The sequence below is a fragment of the Meleagris gallopavo genome, chromosome 3 (genome assembly GCF_000146605.3).
Source record: "Meleagris gallopavo isolate NT-WF06-2002-E0010 breed Aviagen turkey brand Nicholas breeding stock chromosome 3, Turkey_5.1, whole genome shotgun sequence".
Classification (NCBI taxonomy): Eukaryota; Metazoa; Chordata; class Aves; order Galliformes; family Phasianidae; genus Meleagris; species Meleagris gallopavo.
The window spans coordinates 69,352,588-69,374,958 of NC_015013.2; the positions used below are offsets into that span (position 1 = coordinate 69,352,588).

General features: G+C 35.7%; 1 protein-coding gene across 1 annotated transcript in view; it reads left to right on the forward strand.

The window, feature by feature from the left end:
* Positions 1–3,762: 3,762 nt before the first annotated feature.
* The window catches only part of SLC26A7 (solute carrier family 26 member 7), a 55,800-nt gene continuing 37,191 nt past the window's right edge, over positions 3,763–22,371 (forward strand). Inside the window, exons 1-4 of the mRNA XM_031552966.1 lie at positions 3,763–3,990; positions 4,102–4,399; positions 16,398–16,508; positions 19,142–19,314. Coding sequence (XP_031408826.1) covers positions 4,210–4,399; positions 16,398–16,508; positions 19,142–19,314 — 474 coding nt within the window. The 5' untranslated portion in view covers positions 3,763–3,990; positions 4,102–4,209. The remainder of the gene's footprint in view (positions 3,991–4,101; positions 4,400–16,397; positions 16,509–19,141; positions 19,315–22,371) is intronic.

Below are 22,371 nucleotides of genomic sequence, written 5' to 3' on the forward strand. Positions count from 1 at the left end.
GCGGTTGATAACTTGCTGGTTGTTTTGTTATTTTTTTTAATAAATGCTCAAAGTCCAGGAATGCATTTCTGAAGATGCAGATGTCTTTTACTACTTTAGTCTTGTTCTGTTTTTCAGAACTTTCCCAGACACTTCAAGAGCTTGTATCATATAATAGTTGTAGTTTGAATGGTCTAAACTCATACATACTACTGTGTTTTAAATATGACTTCCATTCTTATTATGGTCAAACATACTTTGAAGATTTTAATATGATTTCTCTTGGAATTTTTGCTAGCTTTCTTAATGAAACAATGTTTGTATACCCAAGATTTTTACCCATCTTTTATTCTTAAGTCTTTCTGGCATTCTCTGAATGCTTTGTCCATTTTTGTCTGAATATGATAGAAGGACAGCAGTATCAAAATGAGATTTTAGAATAGGATAGAGGACAAGAATGAATGGAAATTTGGTTCACTGCTGAAGAAAAGGTGAGGAGGCCTCAGTCATTATGTGTTTTTGATTACTCACAGCATGTACTTTCACTTGCCCAATGACAGTAGATGAGAGAATATGGGGAAGTGACTTGGATGCACAAGATGTTCTTAGGGAGCAAATGATGTTAATCAGCAGAAGCATAGGTTTAGTTAGCCCAAAGTCCAATTGGTTTAATCTTGGCAGATATTCAGTGAGCGAATTATTTTCCTGAGAAAAATTAAAAAGAGCAAGTCACATCATTTCCATCATAGCACTAAGGTACAAAGACCTCTGAAGGACATGTAAACATATTCATAGTTGAATTTTCCTGCTAGTTTATGTGAAGACTAAAAGCATTTCTTGAGCAAAAGTTAAGTGATTTCCTACAAAGCCTGCTTCCATATGAAGTGGGATGCCTGAATTTTTTGGTTTTGTTTTTGTTTGTTTGTTTTGTTTTGTTTTTTTGTTTTTAGGTTAGATTTTTTTTTTATCCTCTGAGGTCAGAGCCGTAAGATCAAACCTCCTAACTCCATGTATCCATCATGTGTGTAAATAGCCAATGAATGATAAAAATTCAGGTTGTCCTTGCAGAATGTACCCCATTTTTCAGTGAAACTATTTTAAAGCAAGCGTGAGAAGACTATCAAACTTGTAGTGCAATTTTTTTTTCCTTTTATATTAACTGTATTGTAAATTTCAATTTATGTAGTTATTTTCTCAGTCCTCTATGTATATCCACTATTAGAATAATACTACTGTGTATTTTCCAGAAAAAATAATTATCTAGTAACTTGAAAACAGGTGTTAGCTATTGAAGACCATCAAAGAAGCTAGCTGTAAGCAATCCAGCCTTACAAATTTTTACATAAACACACTGACTTAAATGCATAAAATGAAAGATGCTTATTCTTTAGTATTCCATAAAACTGTGTTTTATGCACCTGTTTCAGAAAGGGGAGGCTCTCACAGTCCTAGTAGACATTGTAATACAGTTTAAAGAATGACATGTTTGTGTACTTTAGGGGCTTATAGATCACAGGTTTATAGGTTAATGAAAGCCACCTGGTGTGAAAATTTTTATTTGGTATGGTACAGTACATGTTTCAGTTAGGGTACTGTGTTTTACAAAAGAACTGATGAGTTTGTTGATGATTCCTTAAGGTTGCACTACTTTGTAGTAAAGAGGTTTTCTGTTTTGTGCACCTGTGCATCCGCCATCCCTTTAAAAATTTGATTTCTTTGTCTGCGCTGTTGCAAATGATGTATTGCTTTGTGGCATTGTTATGAACAGTTAATTAATTACAAAGTTACAGTGAGGAACAATGTCTTCCATGACTGGCGGTGATGTTGATCAACTTCAGATTTAATGATTCTTCAATATGTCTTTTACTCATCAAAGCAATTGCTGGAGTAAAATCAAATTTCCACACAAGTATCACACCAGCATGGACGTCTCAAGGACTTTGCATGTGCAATTCTGTCTGTGTCCAACTAGTAGTGTTTATTTTCAAGCATTAGCTGTAAGATGTTTGCATTCATGCATGCACACAGCCACAGAGAGAGAAACCATCCCTTGTTACTGGAGGTGGACAAAAGTCTATTGACACGGCTAATTCTAGGAGTTCAGATATCAATCTGGGATTGACAAAACTGTCCAAATTTACTGACTCTGCAAATACCAGGTGGAAAAATCTCAATTTCAGACTCCTAAACAGCTTCAGCATTTGACATGAGAAATCCAAAGATTAGGAATTACAATCTCGAATCATGAATCTTTGCTTTCATAATGTGGTATTTTCCTGCCTGTTTTGGAATACTCATTCATAGCTCCCAGTGAACCATGATTTTTATTAAATTAGGATTAGTCCATCTTATATCAGTACTCACATTTTGTACATACATATCTATGTGTAGAAATGTATTCACATGCATTTTTGTTCAGTAAAACAAACCAGTGCTGGTGTTTCATCTGCTCTTTAAAGGATGTACACAATTAAAGGATGAGCAGGGCAGAGAATAGGTACACTGGAATATTCCTACATCGAAGCTTTGGCAGAAGTAATCTGTTTGTGTTTTCATAAACCACTTTTTTCCACTTTTGCGTGATACAGCAGCACACACCACATGAGTGACACAGTAGAATGATTTGTGGTGCATTTACCTTGTGCTTTCTCTCTTTTTTTCTTTTTCTCTTTTTTTATTTGAATACAAATTGTGGTTTTTGAAACACTTGTGTGACTGCAACCATTTCTTTTCAAAATTTATAAAATTAATTTTAAGATTCTACTTTTTTTTCTTTATTTTTTTTGGTAATATTTTATGTTATATTTTTTGCAGTATCATTAGGCATGCTGGTAATATGATTGAGAAGAAAATTTCTTATCATGAAATCATGAACTAACTAAACAAAGCTTTAGCATGTTAGAAAAAAACATCTATTATCTGTGATCTGTACTAATACAATATGGGAGATATAATAAGATTCAGAATAAGAAAAACTGAAGTGGAGCATAAAAAAAATGTAGTATATATTATAAGAAACCATTTTGGTAATATTCAGGAGACTAATTAAGTTATATTAAGCTCTGATTAAATCTGAAAAGTTAAATGTATAATTAAATATTTCCAAAATTGGTGCTTTGTTTCAGAACCACCAATAGCAGCAATTAAAAAATTGAGCCAAGCTTCAGAATATCAGGAGATTGAGTTAATAGACTAAAAATGAAATTCAAATATTTTTATTTGCCATTTTAAATTTCTTGTAATGTTTTTCTATAATTTCAGGGACTGTGAAATGGCTTTTATCTGAAATGAGAATTGAGATCTCATTTGAAATGAGTGTGTTGAGCAGAATATCAAAATCATGAATGGATGACACTTCAGCTTTGTTCATCTTTATCTAAACATTAATATATAAACTAATTTATATGAATACAACTAAAATATTTAACAGTATATTTATTTTTATTGCTTATTGTGGGACAGTTTGGGAGGGCACTTTCACACAGGTAGTGGATTTTTGATTTTGATCTGAGGGGCCTAGAGCATCTAGAGGGACAGATACTCCAGCTCCCCTGTGCCCTTGTTCCATATGGAACGAAGCATTTAAGTATGTTGACAGACTTCTTCTGCGCTCTAATCACTTTGTACCTGTGTGTTCAGTGCAAGAAGTTATTTCTCGACCAAAAATTACTGGGTGAACTGAGCTCTGTTCTGCCCCGTAGAGGCAGCAGAGCTGGTGGAGCTAAGCCCCATCTCTCACCTCAGTGCAGCACTGGCTCTGCTGTGACCCTGAAGCAGTCCTGAGATGTCCCAAGGTCCGGCACCTCTCCCGGCACCACTCAGTCCCCAGCGAGCGCTTGCCCCGCTGTGCCTCACGTTCCCGCTGGACTGAGGCCAAAGGCACAGCGCTGCCCGAATATAAAGCGGGAGGTGACGGGGGAGAGCCACAAACTGACAGGAGAGGAGACGAGCTGAAAATGTGAGCTTTGCTCTGAGTGCTTTACGTGGCTGTTTGTGCAATTATGGCATTTAGTAAGTGCTTTTATTGAGCATAGTGAGAGCACAGCTGCAGAAAATGTGAGTGCTTCTGTGTTGTTTGTTGTTGGTTTTGTTTTGTTTTTTTTTTAATTTTTTTTCCTGTAGTCTTGGAACTGCAACTTCTCAGAAGAAACCTGGAGAACGACCCAGATCAGGGTGGTTTCTCAGCCACCCATTCTTCTGCACAAAGAACTTCTTTTGGGGGTTTTGGTGATGACGGGGGCAGAGAGGAGAAGGAGAGCGGTGTGGGGGAAGATCCGGGCTGTTCGCTGTGAAGATATCAAGGAGTGGTGCATGAGGCGGCTGCCCATCTTGGAGTGGGGGCCCGTCTACGATTGGAAGGAAAATCTGGTTCCCGATATGGTGTCTGGGATGATGCTGGCCATCCAGCAGGTGACTCAAGGTACAGTTAAACTTCTGAGGCTAATATCTTGAAATTCAATCCTGCTGGACTTATCTGGGTTTCTTTTATACCCTCATCATGTTCGTATTATCTTAAAATTTAGGTTAAGACAGCTTATATTCTTATCTATAAAAGCAGATTTGATCTAAAAAATACAAGAAAAATTCTTAAATCTTATGCATATACAAATGTGGACGGAAATACATGGTGTTATTTGAATAGCTTTCTGTGAACCAAAACTTCCTCTATATCCTATCCTTTGACAATTTTTCAGAGTTAATACAAGAAATAAGGAGGCATTAACTCTATTCACACAGCATATGATTACATACAAGATTTTATCAATTACATGACCACGTTTTCCTGTTTCACGTGAAAAATAAAATGTATCTATGTGGTAACTGCGTCGTAATATATCTATATGTTGTCTGCATTTTAAGAAAATCTGCTCAGAAGTAATCATTGTGATTATACTATTACCTGTGTAAGCCCAGTGCACAGCAGTAAAAGATAACAGTGTTCTGTACTAAAAGGGCACTTCTGTCAGAGATAGGAACCAGGGAGAAAGTGTGTGCATACACAGCTTGCATATTTCTGCTTCTGTGTTGACTTAGTGCTTATTACATTACTTATCACTTCTCTTGTCAAGCAGCAATACAAAGTGAGGTGGAGCTAGACTCTATTTGGCTTCATAAACATAAAAATGAAAATTAAAAATAAAAATAAAGGAAAACCTCCTAGAAACAAAACTCTGCAGAATGACCTGCAGAAAACAAAAGTCCCAGCAATCTGAGTCTCCAAAGTGGTTGTTACTGGGAAATAAATGCTTTGGTCTGTTTTCAATATGTTCATTGTAGTGTCAGTTCTTTAGGCAATATTTTATACTTGTCTCAGATAATCCCAGCTGCTTGTCTGCCTCAGATAATTTTCAATCCCTTCCCTTATGTAAACTATACATATATATGTTATTTCTTAACAACTCCCCATACTGGCTATGCTTAACTATCATTTATGTTGTTAAATTATAAGCACTACTTTAATTGAATTATGCTGCAACTGAAAACAACTGGCTTGTGTAAGTATTTGTGCTTCCAAGGTAATTAGTAACATCTGCACTGGCATGATTGAACTTTAAGAACCTTAATTCTATAACACTGTAAAGTACCAATTTCACTAGTATGTGCCTTTACTACAATTGTAATTAAAACTTTTAAAACTGCATTTTGAAATTCATCAAAAACAGCAATTCTATAATGCCAGTAGTTTTCAATAGAACTTTCTTGTTCAAGTCTTGTACTAAAAACAATTTAATGTGACAGATACATTTGAGAAGATCTAATGAAGATAAAGAATATTGCTTTTCTGTATTATTTTTATGAAATCTAGAAATAATCTTACACTTTTTCAAAATGAGTGTATTGAAACTCTTTCCTCCAACTGATTTTTTTCCTTTCTTTCTCCTCACTGCTTCCTCAGGTTTCAGAAGGATTTTAGGTTATGGAAAAGGAGGAGAGCTAGATACTGAAATACTTTATCATGTTTGTGGTGTAACTTGAGCACAACTTAGTTCTCTAGAACTTGCTGCATTAACTCTTTTACTAGTGCAGTAAGCCTTACAAGTACCATCATACAATGTTTTCAGTGAGTGATGTATAGGGTAGTTCAGAATAACTGTTCTTATGACTCTTTTTATTTTGGACAACATTTTATAGAGCTACTACCACTCATTTAGTGATTTTCATTGTCAAAAATCTTGGTATCTAAGTGTGACTTATGTCTTTAAACCCAGTAATTTATCTTCAAATCAGGTACTTGAAAATGAAATTGCTTGAGCTCATATATTACTTAATTTAAGATTAAATATGTTCTATTGTGTCACACTAGAAACTAGTCCTTTGCTAGAAACTATGTCCTGTGGAGCAGAGCCTAGGAACAGTATATGAGAAAGACACGCTACCTGAACATTCAGTTGTCTTTAGTTGTGCAGACCTTCAGAAGGCACAAGGTGTTATGCATACTCTTTCTAATCAAATTCTCTACCAGATTAAAAATATAATCATTATCAAATCAACAATTCCTGCAGAAAGTGAATCTTCTGAAGCTTCCTTTCTACTTCTACTGAAGTTTGATCAAAACATAACTAAATAAGTCATGTTCATCCATGTGGTCAGAATACACTGATCAATAACATCCCATGTAACCAACAGATCCAATTCCTAAGTAGGGGAAGCAAGACAGAGGAAGGGAGAAAGATGGGAAGAAAAATAATGGGATTACCACAATGTGCTGCTTGGTATTTCTGAAGAATGAGGGCTCACACCAAGTCATGTCTGAAAACAAGCAGTCCTTCTCTATGTGTTCCTGTAGCTGTTTTCTTGCCTGCCAAAAATGCCAAATTAACCTTAATTAATGGGTCTCAGAATTCACTGCCAAACCTTCTATTTACCTATTGAAACAGTACTTTTACAGTCTCTATGCATGTCCTTTAATATTAGAGTCTTTTTGCGAATTCAACAGGAGAGAAAGAGGTATCCAAGTTAATTATGTTTCTATAAATTATATGGACATTGAAAATAGACCCTATGAATTTCAAAATTCCAATAATGGAAACTTCGAATATTCTAATTGCTGAAAAGATTCAGCTGAAGCTTGCATTGTCTCAGGCTGCAAAGCCAGTCAACCTTAAGTCTAAACCAATAAAAGAAACTAGGCTTCATTAGTTCAAGAGCACAAAACTATAACTTAATAACACACTTCTCAACACCTCATTTCTCAAACATAGAATCATTATTCTTACTCTGGCTGAAAAATTATTCTTACCTAAGGCTGAAAAATAATCTTAGAATCTATAACAAACATTCTCTCCCCATCTTGAAGCTTGCTGCTTACTTTCGCAGATAGTTAAGAAATTTGAGTTTTCAAGTTTTGGTAATTACTACTTCGTCTATGTTTCTGAAAAATCTATTTTTGATAGACTAGAGAAACAAGTCTGTAAAATAACAAGCAAATCCTCCATTTGCTTCTCAGACTAGCACTTCATTTCCCTTTTAAAACTCATTAATACTCTATCAACATGAAGATGATTTTGAAATAGGAAGAGTTCTGTTTCTGTTTTATTCATTGTTTCTCTCCCATACACACAAATGCAATTACTGTCTCCAAGTAGATTATTTAGAAGATCCTAATATGTTGGTTTTTTATTTTTTTCTTTCCAAATTGAAATTGTGTAAATATAATTAATGTTCTTCACTGTAGTTGTCAGGAAGCTGTTCTTGGACTCCTTAGAAGTCAATGGATATCTAGTTGTAAGAGATGGTGAAACTTAGGGTGTTTGATCTTCTGGGAGGTAACAAACAATTGCCTTTACATTGCTTTGTATGTGTTTGGTTGATTTCCTTCACTTATTAAACTGTCTTTATCTTGTCCTGCAAGTTCTCTCGCTTTTGATTTTCTGATTCTGTTCCTCAGAAGAGCAAGGAGGAGGCTAGGGATATTTAGCTGCTGGCCAGAGTCAATCCACCTCAGGTGTGATCATATGAATATAGGCATCTACTTTGTTAAGGTTAATTGATGTTACTGAGAAGATTATATTGATTAGATTAGAGAAGCGTAACAGGAGACTGGCTCAGGTGTAAGCACAGACAATGTAGAATTCAGGTGATGTGTTTTCCCGGCCATTATAACTGTGGCACTGTGGGTAATAAACTGTGTTTAAAAAAGTTTAAGATAGGTCTTATTTTTCTTTCCTGTATCTCATCCATTATCCTGACACATTAACACCAGAATTTTTCTTGTTTTTTTTTCTTCACGTAACCTGGATTTCATCTACTTGAAGGAAAAGAATATTTTGATCAAACAGTACCTGAATTTTTCCTGAATTTTCTTGCATGATAATATTAAGATGCATTATGATGTAGTCTTTTCATGCAGCTGAATCTCATAAGCCTGTCATCCTGCTTTCTGTTGCCTCCTGAACATGTACTATAGACCATACGTATCAGTTCAGAATGCACCTGCTTACTCATTTTCACAGTCTGTGCTAACTTTCTATTGCACTAAGCAAGTAATTTATCTTTAGTTTCAAGGCCTTTCATAGGTGATCTTTCCTGGCATCATTTATTCATTACCAAGCTGTTGGTATATCTCTGATTAATCCATTTTCCAATCCTTCATGGTCTTATCTTGTCAAACAAATACCTTTGTGGCTTCTTTCAGTATTTGAATTATGCAATTACATACCCATCTCATTTTTTTTTTTTTTTTGCCTTTGGATTGCTATTGTGTAATGTATTGTATTCTATTTTGGATTGTTTCATATACTGTCTACACAGGCTGTCATCTAGAAGCCATGTAAGTTATACTGCAACCCATCATTAAGCTTCTCTGACTGCCATGGTCTGCAAAAATGTTAATCTGAGTTTGTCAGAAAAAGGCAATGCAAATTTGTCCCCAGTCATGCAGCTGAGTTCATAGTTATAGTCTGTTTGAATATGTATATTAGTGTATGTAACTTATTTAGGAATGTCAGTTCTCTATATAATTAGGGGACACAGATGTGTCTGAAGTCTGAAGAAGAGTACTGTGGTTAGGACATCGTATAATGTGAAAATTAAGTCTTCTGATTAACAACTGAAGATGCCTTACTCTTTAAAGATTCTGTCAAATTTGGAATAATGTTCTATGATTTGATAGTAGCAGGTGTAGTGTTGCATCCCAGTTACAAGTCTGCAGCGTGGGTGCAGTTGGACCAGATGCAAGCAATAAATGTATATTTCCCTTTAATAGGAATAAAATAATATTTTAATGTGTAACAATAATGGATAGGACAGCAATTGATCCTACGACCCATGTCAGAGGTAAGACTCTATGTTTTGCTTCAGATCTACACAATCTAAAGATAGATGCAGTGATGCACACAGTTAGGGGTAGTTTTTATAAACTGCTGGAAAATTATTAGCTTATTTGGAAAAAAAAAGTATTAGGGAGATCTAAAGGTGAAAAGAAGATGATGACTTGATACATTTTTATCTGAAATATATAATTCTGGTTGCTTCTGTTCATGGAAGGTAACTTCAAACTTCTGTGGGAAAAGGCTAGGAGGAGGATCAGAAAAATAAATATTGTATGTGGGAGAAGATTTAAGTGGTTATACATATCAGTTGAAAGCTGAAAACGTAGATGACTGTGTTCATTATCAGATGGGTAAGTACAAGAGTTGAGAGACATTTAAATACAACTGCAGCACATAAATGACTATAAATTAGCATGAGTATGTTTAGAGTTTAAATCTAAAAACAGTCAATTGAAATATCAGAATATGATGCATGTCTTTATCACATAATTTCATTTATAGATGCAGCGAATTACATGTTTGCCAGTTATAAGAATCAGAACACAATGCATAAGGAGATTTCTTCACAGGTTTGGTACCTTGTGATACCTGCTGCTCAAAAAAAAAAAAAGGAATTATTAAACTAAGATATATATATTGATAAATTAAGATAAGTGCTTTTCTAAAATATAAATGAAAACAAACAAAAGACAAATCCCACAGACTCTCACTGTGTTTCTGGTTTCATCTTTATTTTGCTAAGTTCTTCATATTTGGCTGAATTCATAAACACTATGGCATTAGTTTTAAATTAAAGTTGTATCCATCTGCATATACTGCATATAGTCAAAAGTTATCCATCTGAAAGTATGCGGTTATAAAATTTGGACTTTAATTTTTATCAGACTTTCTAAATATATATATTCTATAGTCAGCTAGCACATCAGTACACTCCATACAGAGTTTGTATGTAGTGTTATACAGTAGCTGGCTTTCCTATGACCTATCAAGAGAAAGAAATACTTTGGCTCACTTTGGTTTTAGTGGGCTGTGTTTTTTTGGAGAGTGAAGGGGTGTGAAGGGCCCTTGAGGCATGTTTCTTCTAAAAGTGAAATACATACATGGCATCTGACAAAATCAGTATTGTTATTCCTGCCAGCATTTTCATTCCTCAAGTCCAATAATAACTCACTGAGGATTGGCGTGGTTTGTATTTTTTAATTAAAGTTAATTTAATCTTGAGTTGGATTTATTGCTGAACAACTAATTCACTGGCTGGAGACTTTTTTTTTTAAAAAAAAGGACTATACTGCCTTCATGCATTCCAGAATTGTTGCCCAGTGTTTTCGTAGGCATGATGCCAATTTTTTTTTCAGCTTTCCATGGAGGAACCTCAGCTGTATCTGTTCGTTGTTGTTGTTTGTTTGTTTGTTTGTTTTTGTGGTCTTTTGTTTTTGTGGGGGTGTTTTTTTGTGTTTTTCTTTTTCCCCCAGTTTCTGACTATAAATGTTGATGTAAATACACTCTGAGCAGATAAACTGGAGCTAATCTTTTTATTAAGCAGCAGATATGTCTTGCAAATCTGGCATACAAATAGCCTGTATAGATGAAATTGAATAAGAGTATTTGGCAACAGAACCAGAAAATTTTCCTAGAGAATGCATTGGAGAATCCATATAGTTCATAAGTGATTTGTGGAAGAAAATGTCCATCTGAGCTCTGTTATAGTTCTCCCATACAAAAAATAATGATGTAAGCTGATAATGAAATGTAACATATTAGTAAGTAAATGAGGGACAGTGTTTCATATTTATACAGCATTCCAGCAGAGGATTAAGGAACTGATGTTGCTGTGCATGCAATATTTTCATTTCTAATGTCTGCTAAGACTCTTCAAATTTACATGTGCTAATGTAGACCGATCTGATAGAATGCTAGAAATGTAAATTCAGCTTCTGAATGACCTGTGAAACCTCTGGAGCCTACCATAAAAGGTACACCTGTGTTAGTGCGGCCAGATGAGCTGTGTAGATGTGCCATTTTGGTGCCTGAGAGGTGCCTGAGCACCATGGACAGAGACCAACAAAGCCAGGGAGTGTTGACTCCATGGAAAAAGAGAGGTTACTTCACCTCTAATCTTCTAGATCAGAGAACTCAAGAAAACTGTTAGTGCTGAGATCCTTGACCAGCAGTTTTTCCAAGTAGGAGTCTTTTTCACAGATTTCCTAGAGTCTGGTTCACCACTGTTAAGGTTTGTCTCTTCAGTTGTGATGGGCCTTTCTTTCTCTATAGCGCTGATGCTTCTCAAAAGGCTATCTCTTTGTTTGGTTCTCCATTTATACTTAGATGCAGAGCCACCTTCTTGTAATAATACTCTTTATTAATAAATAAAAACAAATTTTTAAATATTTTATTTTGGAGATTTATTTTATTTTGGAGATTTAGGTTCTTCATGAATTATGGCTGACCAGCATGCAATAGTTTGTAGGATTCTCTGTACAGTAATTTATAAAGTCTCTGTGATGTTCAGATATTGTATCAAATTCATCCTAAATAAGTCTAAACCTTTAATCTCTGCTTATCTGTCAAAGCTCTTTTTTCTCTTTTTTCTCTCCCTGTTTCTCTCCCCATTTCTCTCTCTGTTTCTTCCTTTTATCTTTCTCTCTCTTTTTTTTTTTCTTCTTTTTTTTCCTTCTCCTAAGAGCTCTATTAGAAATAAGAAAATACTGGATTTTCTTTCTGTCTGTTTTTGGGTATATCAAAACTTTATTGCATATAGAAACATCAAGATATCTTGAATAGAGAATTCATAACTGAGTCACACATTCTACTTATTTCTACTGCCATGATACTTAGATATCATATCTTTTGATCAAATTAGATATTTTTATCAGAAAGATACGTGTCAGTATCTGGAGATGTGCATAATAACAGAGTAGAACTGTTGTTTTTGAAATATACCTTCAGTGAAATTTTCAGACAGCAAATGAGGAGAGCTGCATTTCAGATACTGTTTGATTAATACAACTAAGATGCTTAATTCCCAGTAGGTTGAAGGTCCGTTGCTAGAGAATACACTGCACCCTTAAAAAAATGAATGATCACTAACTCAATACTTTGTAGTCTCTGAAAGATTTATGGGAGGTTTTGCAGAATCTGTCCTCCCATTTTGCTTTTAAATTCTTCATTTTCTTCAAGCTTTCAATGACAGAAGAAATAACGAATAACTTTTACCTTTTGTCATTAAATAAGTCAGGCAGAAGGTACAACCATTTGTGTGACCACAGCAAATGATGCCAATAAAGAAACAGAGATCTTGCAAGCATAAGTTGTACTGATGCTCCATTGAGAGAATCAATACTGAGCTCCCAGTTTTTTGGAGGAAAATAGTATTTCCATAGGTTCATTTTGTGCTGATGCATTTTAACAAGCCAGTGTCAAATAATCTTCCAGAACTTTGTATTAAGAACAGTTTGTATTAAGCATTTAAAATGCTTTCTGTGAATTTTTTTCTTAACTCAGTAAAAATTACCTAGTTTGGAGTCATAAATTAAACCTTATGATGTAAATGTCTAATTTGTGGTTTTCCAAGAGGGATTGATAGGAGACACATTAAATGCGTGTTAATTCCACATTTCAGGGCACCTACAGGAAATATCTCTATTACGTAATTCAGCTTTCATTCATTCTTTCTGAGTTTGACTAGTTCTTGAGCATATGGAATGCATTGTAGCAAGTTTCAATATGAAAATTAATGAAGTGATCTGAAATATATGACTGATTATATTTAGAAAATGTATTTGAAATTTTAGAACATTATATGTCTAATCAGAAAGCCTGAAGTCTTTACTAATTCTGTTTTATAATGTTTCTTCTACTCTTACGCACAATTGATGTGCTTCAGTAACAGGAAATAAAGCCAATGAGCAGAGCCAAGATTGGAATCAAAGCTGCAATTTTAGTTCTGTCCTTATTGCAGTGACCTCACCTTGAAGAGAATGAGCCACCACTTCTAGAAAATTCATAAAAAAGACTATGCAGGAAAAAAATAGTGGCCAGATTTAGATTCAGATTATCTGCCTGCAGGCAAGCTGTATTTCCCAGTTAGCTTGTGAGCAAAGCAGAATTCCTTTATAGATTCTGGTATTTGCTAGGCAGGGTAGCACCTTTCATGGAGTTTCATAGAACATGGTGGTGTTTGGATGTTTGTGTCGCACCTCACAGCATTGTTCAGAGAACTGAACTGAGATGCTGGCAGTGCTTTTGTGTTTGTGATCAAGGACAGTATTGCTTCTTGTGCTCTACCCACAGCTTGTACAGTTTATGCTAGATCAAATGCATTCAGGCCGTAATTGTCAAATGTTTCTGAGTCATACTGTTTTAGGAAACATAAAAACAAAGTAAACACATCTGGGGGAAGGAATTGACTTTTACAGCTAGATGGTGACAGTATTTTGCTGTAGCTGGACCTTTGTTTTCCTTGTAAATACTGAGATGAAAAAACAATGTCCTCTGCTCTTAAGCCTGTAAGAGATGGAAATACTGAATAGTAAAAGAGCTATGGTCCCACTTCCAGAAGTATTTTAGCTGAGCCTATCGTATATTACTGTAACCTCCAGTTTTGTTTTGTACATCTTCAAAGCACGCCTCCTCTTGAATGATTTTCTTAGAGTGAAAACCTGTTAAAAATGAACCGCGTGGATTTATACTGAAAACTTCAAGATCCAAAATTAACACAGTTTATTTGCAAAATTAAAAATTATATGAACGTAACGTGATTTCTGCAAAAAATATTTTAAATCATGTCTTTCAAAATTGTTACCACTTCCTAATGAAGAGGGAATTTTTGTGCCTCGCAGAATCAAAGAATGGCCAGGGTTGGAAGGGACCTCAAGGATCATGAATCTCCAAACCCCTTGCCACTTGCAGGGCCACCAACCTCCACATTCAATGTTAGACCAGACTGCCCAGGGCCCCATCCAGTCTGGCCTTGAACACCTCCAGGGATGGGGCATCCACAACCTCTCTGGGCAGCCTGTTCCAGCACCTCACTACTCTCTCTGTAAAGAAAATCCAACCTAAATCTCCCCTCCCTCAACTTAAAACCATTTTCTTTATAATCTCTGGTGGAAAACAAATGCTTAAAAAATGCGAGGCAGAAAACATGTTAAAGAACTAGCGGAGGTGACTTCTCTAGAAATGATGCAACTGTTTTATAGTGTGTGATTTAGGAATTTTTGAATTTGAAAATGAAATTTTTTACAGTTGACTCAACCAGCTTTTAATGATCTCTTCCCAATATGGCTGATAAATAGGCAAGTGGCTCAGCATTCCATAGTGAATCTTATAGATTTTTCTTATATCTCACAAAGAGATGTCATTTCACTTCACTTATGCTGTTATAATAAAAAATATGGCTGAAGTTATACAGGTTTTGCTTACTCTGTTCTTTTCTGGAGAGGGAAACAAATTAGTTTTTCGTAAGCTCTTTTGCAAGAATAGAATATTTCTGTGAGTACTATATAAGTAGTTACAGAGTTTTTGTTTGTTTTCATTTTTATTAGTAAAATATTTGTAATGGAAGAGGTATTCAGTGCTGAACAGTCTCTTTTTTCTCTTTTCATCCTCTCTCATTTTTCCTATGCTCATTTTTGTTAGCACAGGGTCATACAGTTCTCTTCTGTGCTGTCTTATCCTCCTTAGGCACACCCTTTTCTGTTGCTCTTGGGTCAGAATTGTCTTTTACATCTCTTGGTCAAGCGAACATAAGCATAGAACTGTAATTTCAGAGATCTTCCTAGTTCACAGTATCAGTGTGCTAAAGAAGAGAAAAAAGCAAAACTGATGAGTAGGCGTGTTAACTGTAAGGCAGAAGAGCACTTGAAAGAAGGCATCCAGATTTTGTGTTTTATAGTATCTCCTCCTCTACCCTCCCCTTTTTTTCTTCATGATGTTTTACTGATGAACTGCTGGGCTTGCTTCACAGATACTTGGACGTGTCTGGGCCTTCAGCATTTTGTTGCTGCCCTCACCGTTGTTCTTTGTCACAGATTCAAATTTAAATAGCGAGCTCTTGAGGTAAAGTGTTTTACATTGCTACTGAAAGCCTTTAAGCAAAGATACTCTTTGATACACTCATATTATTAAAATCTGTTTTAAAATACTGTATAATCAATGGATATACAGATGGTGTGTGTGTGTATGTATATATATGAGATGTAAATTATATTAGCCAAGCTCCTGGATGTGTGTATATATATCCACATCCAGGAGCTTGGCTAATATAATTCATATTGGAGAAATGAGAGACAGTCACTCACCCTGTCCTGGACTCACAAGATGAACTCCTGATAGAGCAGATCTCCAGAGAGATCCTTCCCCACTGGCAGTCAGCTCTTAAATGGGTCTAGGAGAGGTGGAGCCAGGCTCCACCCCTTTCTGCAGCACAGGTGAATTGCCTTCACCTGTGCTTCCGTGGCTGACTCATTGCAAGCCTCAGGTAATCAATCAGAAGTTCAGGCTGTGATTCAGCAGCCCCATACAAATGCTATTAATACCTTCTACATTTCTGGACTCACAGCTTAATATACAGAAAAAAGCTGTTAACAACTGAAGGAGTGAAAAAACCCAGCCACCTAAAGAGAATGAACTCACAATTATTATTTTTTTTCTTTAAGAAATTAGAAGAAAGCAAACTGAAGGATCTCTATCCAAACCAAAATTATAGGTTTTGAACTGTATGCAAGAAATAACCATTTGACTGCCTGGAGTTCTGGCAGATTCAAAACCTTGTTTGTGGGGGAATGGCACTGAATGGCACTGTCTCCTCCTGCCAGAACTGTATATTAAAGAAGTTTGAGATGTTTGATGGAGACAATCTGGAAACACAATAGCTGATGCCACAGATCCTATACATGACCTATTAGTTTCCACTGGTGACCAAGACTCTGCAGAAAGTGTGAGGACTTTGATAGGCTGTAGATGGACAACCCTTCCTGATTCTTTCTGATCCTCACTGTAAATTAGTTGGCTTATAGTCTAGATTTTTGTAAATGAAAGTGTTTTTTTTCCCTGCCTTTATTAAAACATAGACATTCAAAAACTTGAAAGCAGAATAATTTTATTTTATCTTAATTCATGGAGGTAACCCCATTTAATTTTCCATAGGATTGGCCTTTGCTGCTCTCTCTTCAGTCCATCCAGTATTTGGTTTATATGGTTCATTCTTCCCTGTCATTATATATGCCATATTTGGAATGGGACGTCATGTTGCAACAGGTAAGTGTCTTTCTGCTCTAAACATTTTCAGAAATATGAAACTGGAAAAAAAAATTTATCAATGGAAGGAATATTCTCTAAAAACTAAACAGAAATTAAATGTTTTTGTGCTTCCTTTTACAACATTTTTCCCCCAGTTTAAGTACTTTAAAAAGCCCATTAGGGATACACTGGAGGTACTTCTGTCATTGTAACTTTATATTATACTTACACTTCTTTTGTAAATGTCATTTAATAAGGGATTTTGGATTTGAACTCCTAAACTCCTTTTTCTCCCCCGATTTTTCAGATTTTATTATTATTCTGTAATTTTTAAGATTTCAAAATCTTAATCAATTAGAATCTGCTTCAATATAAGATTTTAACAAAGGGTTCAGCAAAGAACCTTTTGTTTTGTTTTGTTGCAAACAGCAACAAAAAAGGCTCTGTCCACAACTGCTATATAATTCTCCATGTCCATCATTGAAATTTTTTTCTACCAGTAATTTCTATAAGATTAATGGTGTTCTGTGTACACATACAGACAACAAGAATGATGTTTGTTAGTGGAGTCAGTTATGTCAGTGTGAAGATCAGTCACTTGAATAACAAATCCCTACATCTTTTTCTTGACTACTCGATATAATTGATGATTGTCTGAAGGCAGTTTCTGCTGTGATAATATCAAATATAGAGTCTTACATAAACTGTTCTCAAGTTCAATCTTATTAGATAAAAAATTTCAAAAAAAGAGAATGGGTTTTAAAAAGAAAAGCCAGTCTGAAAAAAAAACCAAAAACTTGTAAATATCGTGAATTTTGCTTCAAAAAGCAATTTATTAAAATATTATAAACCCAGGTAATATATTTAATATATTAATTAATATGTAATATGTAACCCAGGTAATATATATATATAAAAAAAAAATTGTTATCCTCCAAAAGTTCCTTCATGCCTCAACATGACATTTCTGTCATAGCGAAGAATTTAGTACTTAAAAAATGGAAAATTGACTAAATGAAGTGAGCAGGAAAGCCATGAAAAGTGGTAGGTGAAACATATGTAGGAAGATTGGAAAGCCAGAAAGAGGAATTTGAAGTATGCCATGTAGAGGAAGATCAAGTGGATGACTGAAAGTTCCCTAAGTGCATCAAAATCAGTAGACTAGGAAGGAAACTGGTGGGACAGCTTTCTGAGGAAAGTGTAACCAGTGCATTCTGTGACAAGGCCACAAGATTTTTGAGTTACCACTCTGATTTCATTTACCAAAAAGGCTCTGTAGTGAATCCTGGTAACCGCAAACCTGAATTTCACCCTTATTTTTATAGACTACGGTAAAATTACAAGATCACTGAAAGTTATGTGTAATCAATGTCTGCATGAAAGGTGTTAGTGTGACTTTTGTAAAGGAAAATCCCATCTCACTAAAGTCATTGAATTCTATAGAAGTGCCAGTAAGCAAATGGCAAAAGGAAATACTTTTAATATAAGATATCAAAATGGTCAAACAGCTACTGATAAGGTTTGACCTTATCAGGTTATTAAAAAAAGTGAAGTTGCCCTTGTGATAGAAGAAAGTTCTTTTATTAATGATTAGCTAATTGTAGGACAAGATGCATAAAACAGGACTCTGGTCATTTTTCAGGATGGAGGAGTCCCTTGTAGGTGCCCAGAGAATTGTGCTGGGGAGTTTGATAGATAGAAGAATACCCAAGATGAGTGTAGAACTGTACTTACCACGTCTTGCTATAGTAGAAGTACGGATAGCTCAATGAAACTGGTAAGGGATCACTTTAGAAGTATAGACTAAAAGATATACCACAGCAGATACTAAATTTCTGGAAACTGCTCCCAGAGGACATTGCAGAGGCAGAAAATACTATCGAGTTCAAACAGAGATTCAACAGATTTGTGAATGCTAGTCTATAAACAAAATCTAAAATACTTGCTAACATCTCTGGTGCAAAAGCTGCAGGAATGCTGGGTATTATGTAGGGAATGTCTGCAGAAAGTGGCCAGGCTTGTGTGCGTTGCCTAAGTAATGCCTCTGACTGTCACAGCTGGAGGCAGAATATTGGGCTAGATAGACCATTGGTCTTACATAGTAGGGCATTTATTAGACTCTTAGAGCTTTCATGATATATTTGTCCTTTTAAATATTGAATTATCATCTTTCTTTATCCATGTTTCATTAAACTTGCTATGCCCTTCTGAGCAATTTTTTATTTCTTTGCCTGCCTCCATTTATTGGAGTGCAGATTATTTGTTGAGTTCTTGAACACACACATCAGCAAACTATATTGGGCTAGGTATTATGTATATAGCATGATTTAGTTATGCTAGAAATTTGAATGGTGAACATTTGTGACCATCGGGGAAAAAGCATTTCATCGCACATATGGTGAGCCAAAAACATTTATGTTAACTTGAAATCATTGTGAATTGTTGTGTTGCAGTTTCTTTTGTTAATGTGTCTACATGACTATGCATTAATATAGACACAAATACATACAATTTGAATGTATAAATGGTTTCTTACACAAAGAAATTTCCATTAAAAGTACTTTAAAAATTCTTAAGAGTGCCCAAAAGGATACTTCCACTCAAAATGGGTATAGAATCGTTGGTAGCTAATCTGTGGCTTTTTTTTATAGGAACATTTGCATTAACTTCCTTAATATCTGCCAATGCAGTTGAACGTCTTGTTCCTTCCACTGGCACTAATTTCACTGCAAACAATAATTCAGGAATCTTGGGCCTGTCAGAGTTTGAAATGCAGAGAATTGGAGTTGCAGCAGCAGTTTCATTTCTTGGAGGAATCATTCAGGTAGGTAGTGAACACATATAGTCTGTTGGTGACAGCTATGGCATTTGTAATATATTTTTTTCATTTCTCTTGGAAAAACTTACCCTGGGTCTGGTCTGATATTCATGAATGATGAAATGTGTAAGAATCTGGTGTAAGAATCTGTTGCTCCTTTGTTGAGATGTAGTAATTGTCTGTGTGCACGTTCATAGAGTGCTGCAGTATGAAGTAAAACCATATTCAGTCAGTTCTAATGTAATGTTCAGTCACTGTTGGTGATCCCTTTCCTTCTTCGGAAACAAAACATGAATTAGCTCTCTGGTAAGCACTTACGTATTCCTGAGTTTTTCTGTTGCTCTTGTCTTGAAGAGAAATACTATACAGTATTCAGTAATTAAAAGCATTAAAGAAAGCATCTTTACATTCTCTTTAGAGTTCACACACCCATTGTTAAAGCATAATAAATTAGAAAACAGATGCCTTCAAATAATTCTCCAAAGCTTATACAAATAATCAGTGATCTTTTTAATTTTTTCTCTTTTCCTATTCTGACCACAAACACTGAGTTCCTTTATCCGTTGCCAATTGCTTAGGTCTTCAAAGAGGGCTTCTAGCTTTCCTTGTAAATATTTAAATGGAAGAAATGTTTCAGCCCTTGACATTGCAATACCTCCTGCTACCCATCTTCCTGAAAGAAACATGGATCCTCATGCTTGGTGCTTTGAGTCCATCCACCATGTAAAGGATGAGCCAAAATGCCCAGAACTGGCATGTCCAGTGTCTTGGCACTTGGCAGGAACTGGGGCATGTACTTATGCTAGTTGGTAGGAGGTATCAAGAAGTGTGTTCATTTCTGCTGTGTAGTTGCTGTTTCAATTCTTTTACTGCTTATTTAAATATGCAATATAATGGAAAACCCAGAGGCGGCACACAGAGTAGACCTAGTTCTGATCACATCACACAGGTTGCCAAGCAGATGTGGGGTCTCCTCCTTGGAGACCTTCAGAAGCCACCTGGCTGTGGGCTTGGGCCTCTTGCTCTGCTGGAGCAAGGTGGGCCAGATGGCCAAGAGAGACCTGCCAGCCTCAGCCATCCTGATGTTCTGGTGTTCTGTTTTTGTGCTTGGCTTCTGTATATGTCTGCTTGTGCCAGTGAGTGTATCACATCACTGCATTTTGTGCAGAACACTTGTAATAGAAAAAAGTCCTTTGAGCATACACACTTGGGAGTGCAGTGCTCAGAGCCTGACAATCTCTTACATCATCCCTTCTTGTGTGTTAGAGGCCAAAATGCCTACAGCAGGAAGCTGGTGACTACATTTGATCTAAGTTCAAAATCCAATGCAGAAAATTGTTCTTAGCAAAATCCCATTAGGTGTGTAAATCCGCTTCCATTTTCTCTTTCATTCTGAAAAGTACTGCCTTTTCATATGCCTTAAACTGTCCCAGATGACTTATCTCAGCCTCTGCCCTGTTCAAGCTGGTTTGCAACAAGAACTAGAAAATCCTCTGTATGGGTCTTCAGAATGTGTCTGCCAGGGAGCTAAGCCAAGTGCGTGGGCTTCTCTCCAAGGTCAGTAAGGCTATGTTTATTACAGTCCTGCTAATCAAGTTGGTGCTTGTGCTGCTGCTAATGCTTCATGCAAGCAAAATGATCACAGCATCTGCCTAGGACACAGAGAAAAGATTACTTATTTTCCATATCCCAAAGGATACCCATCAGTGAAATTTGGGTGGAAGTCCAGATCAAGATTGTGAATAAATTTTGCCATCATCTTAGATCAGTTTCTGTCACCTTGATTCCAATCTTCTGGCTAGCAGTTGCTGCAATTACTGGATAAAGAGACAGAGAAAATCTTGCTGTAATTGAGAGCTGTGACAGTGATCTGTTTCTTTTCATCAGACTAAATTAGAAGTTAATGGATAGGTTGGAATAAGATATGGCATTCTGAGATAAGAATATGATGTATTTTGGGGAAACAGATTTCCATTGAAGGCATTCTGAATCGCAAAAATTAATCGGGTTGTCAGTGTATTTGGGGTGATAGTTCTCTGGGAAAGGAGTAGACCTTAGTTTTGGTGTCTGCCTATAAACATGTTTCTTTATACCAAAATGCAGTATTCTAATCACAATCTCTCTCTCTCTCTCTCTCTCTAAAATAAAGAGGATGAAATGTCTCTCTCCTAAACAGCTGATTCCCTCTTAGAAAGAACAGGCTGAGACATGAATTGATTTGGCTAGAAAAGGAATTTGATACTGTTTTTCCAGTAGCCTGGCTAAGCACTCTAAACCCATTCCCTGTGGTTGACCTCATTTTCTTAGCCCAGGAGCCAAACGATCTGAAGGAGGACCACCATGTCTTATTCTGAGTAGAGCTCAAAAAACAAAACAAACAAACAAACAAAAAATTAAAAAAAAAAAAACCTAGCAACCTTCCAGACCGTGGAATTTGAGGGTTTTAAAGTTTGTTCTAGAAAAGTGAGTTCATGCAACAGGTAATGCATTATCAGACTCAATTACTTTGGACAGAAAGTTTGAGATTAGTCATTTCCAAAGAGCCTGTTACGTGATAAAAAATTTTTACTGTCCATAAAGTTAAATTGACTACACAATGAAAGTGGAATTCCAACAATAATAAACTCAGTTCGTTGTCATGGGAATTAAGTATTGAAAGTGGACAAGAACTAAAAGGACTTGAATTAATGAACATTGAGGGGTTTGGTTTTTTGCAATTACTCATTTCTCTCTGGCTAACTCTCCATTCTCGTAGTTATCAGGCTCAAATTATGGAACAGTAAAGATGGTTGCAAGAAAAAGTTCCTTTTGTTTTATCATTCTCCTAATCCCACATTCAGTTTTAATACTTTTCTAGAATTTCTTTTTTTGTTTTGGGTTTGGTTGTTTTTTTTTTTCCAGTAATCCTGTCTTCCACCACTTCTGTTGTTTACTTCTACTACAATTTTATAAAGTTTGTTGAAACAAGATGCATAAATGTTCAAATATCTCTGATTTTCTGTAAACAAGAATGATGCCCCATCTTATGAAGAAAAATCTGTAGCTCCTTATCTGAATACCTGC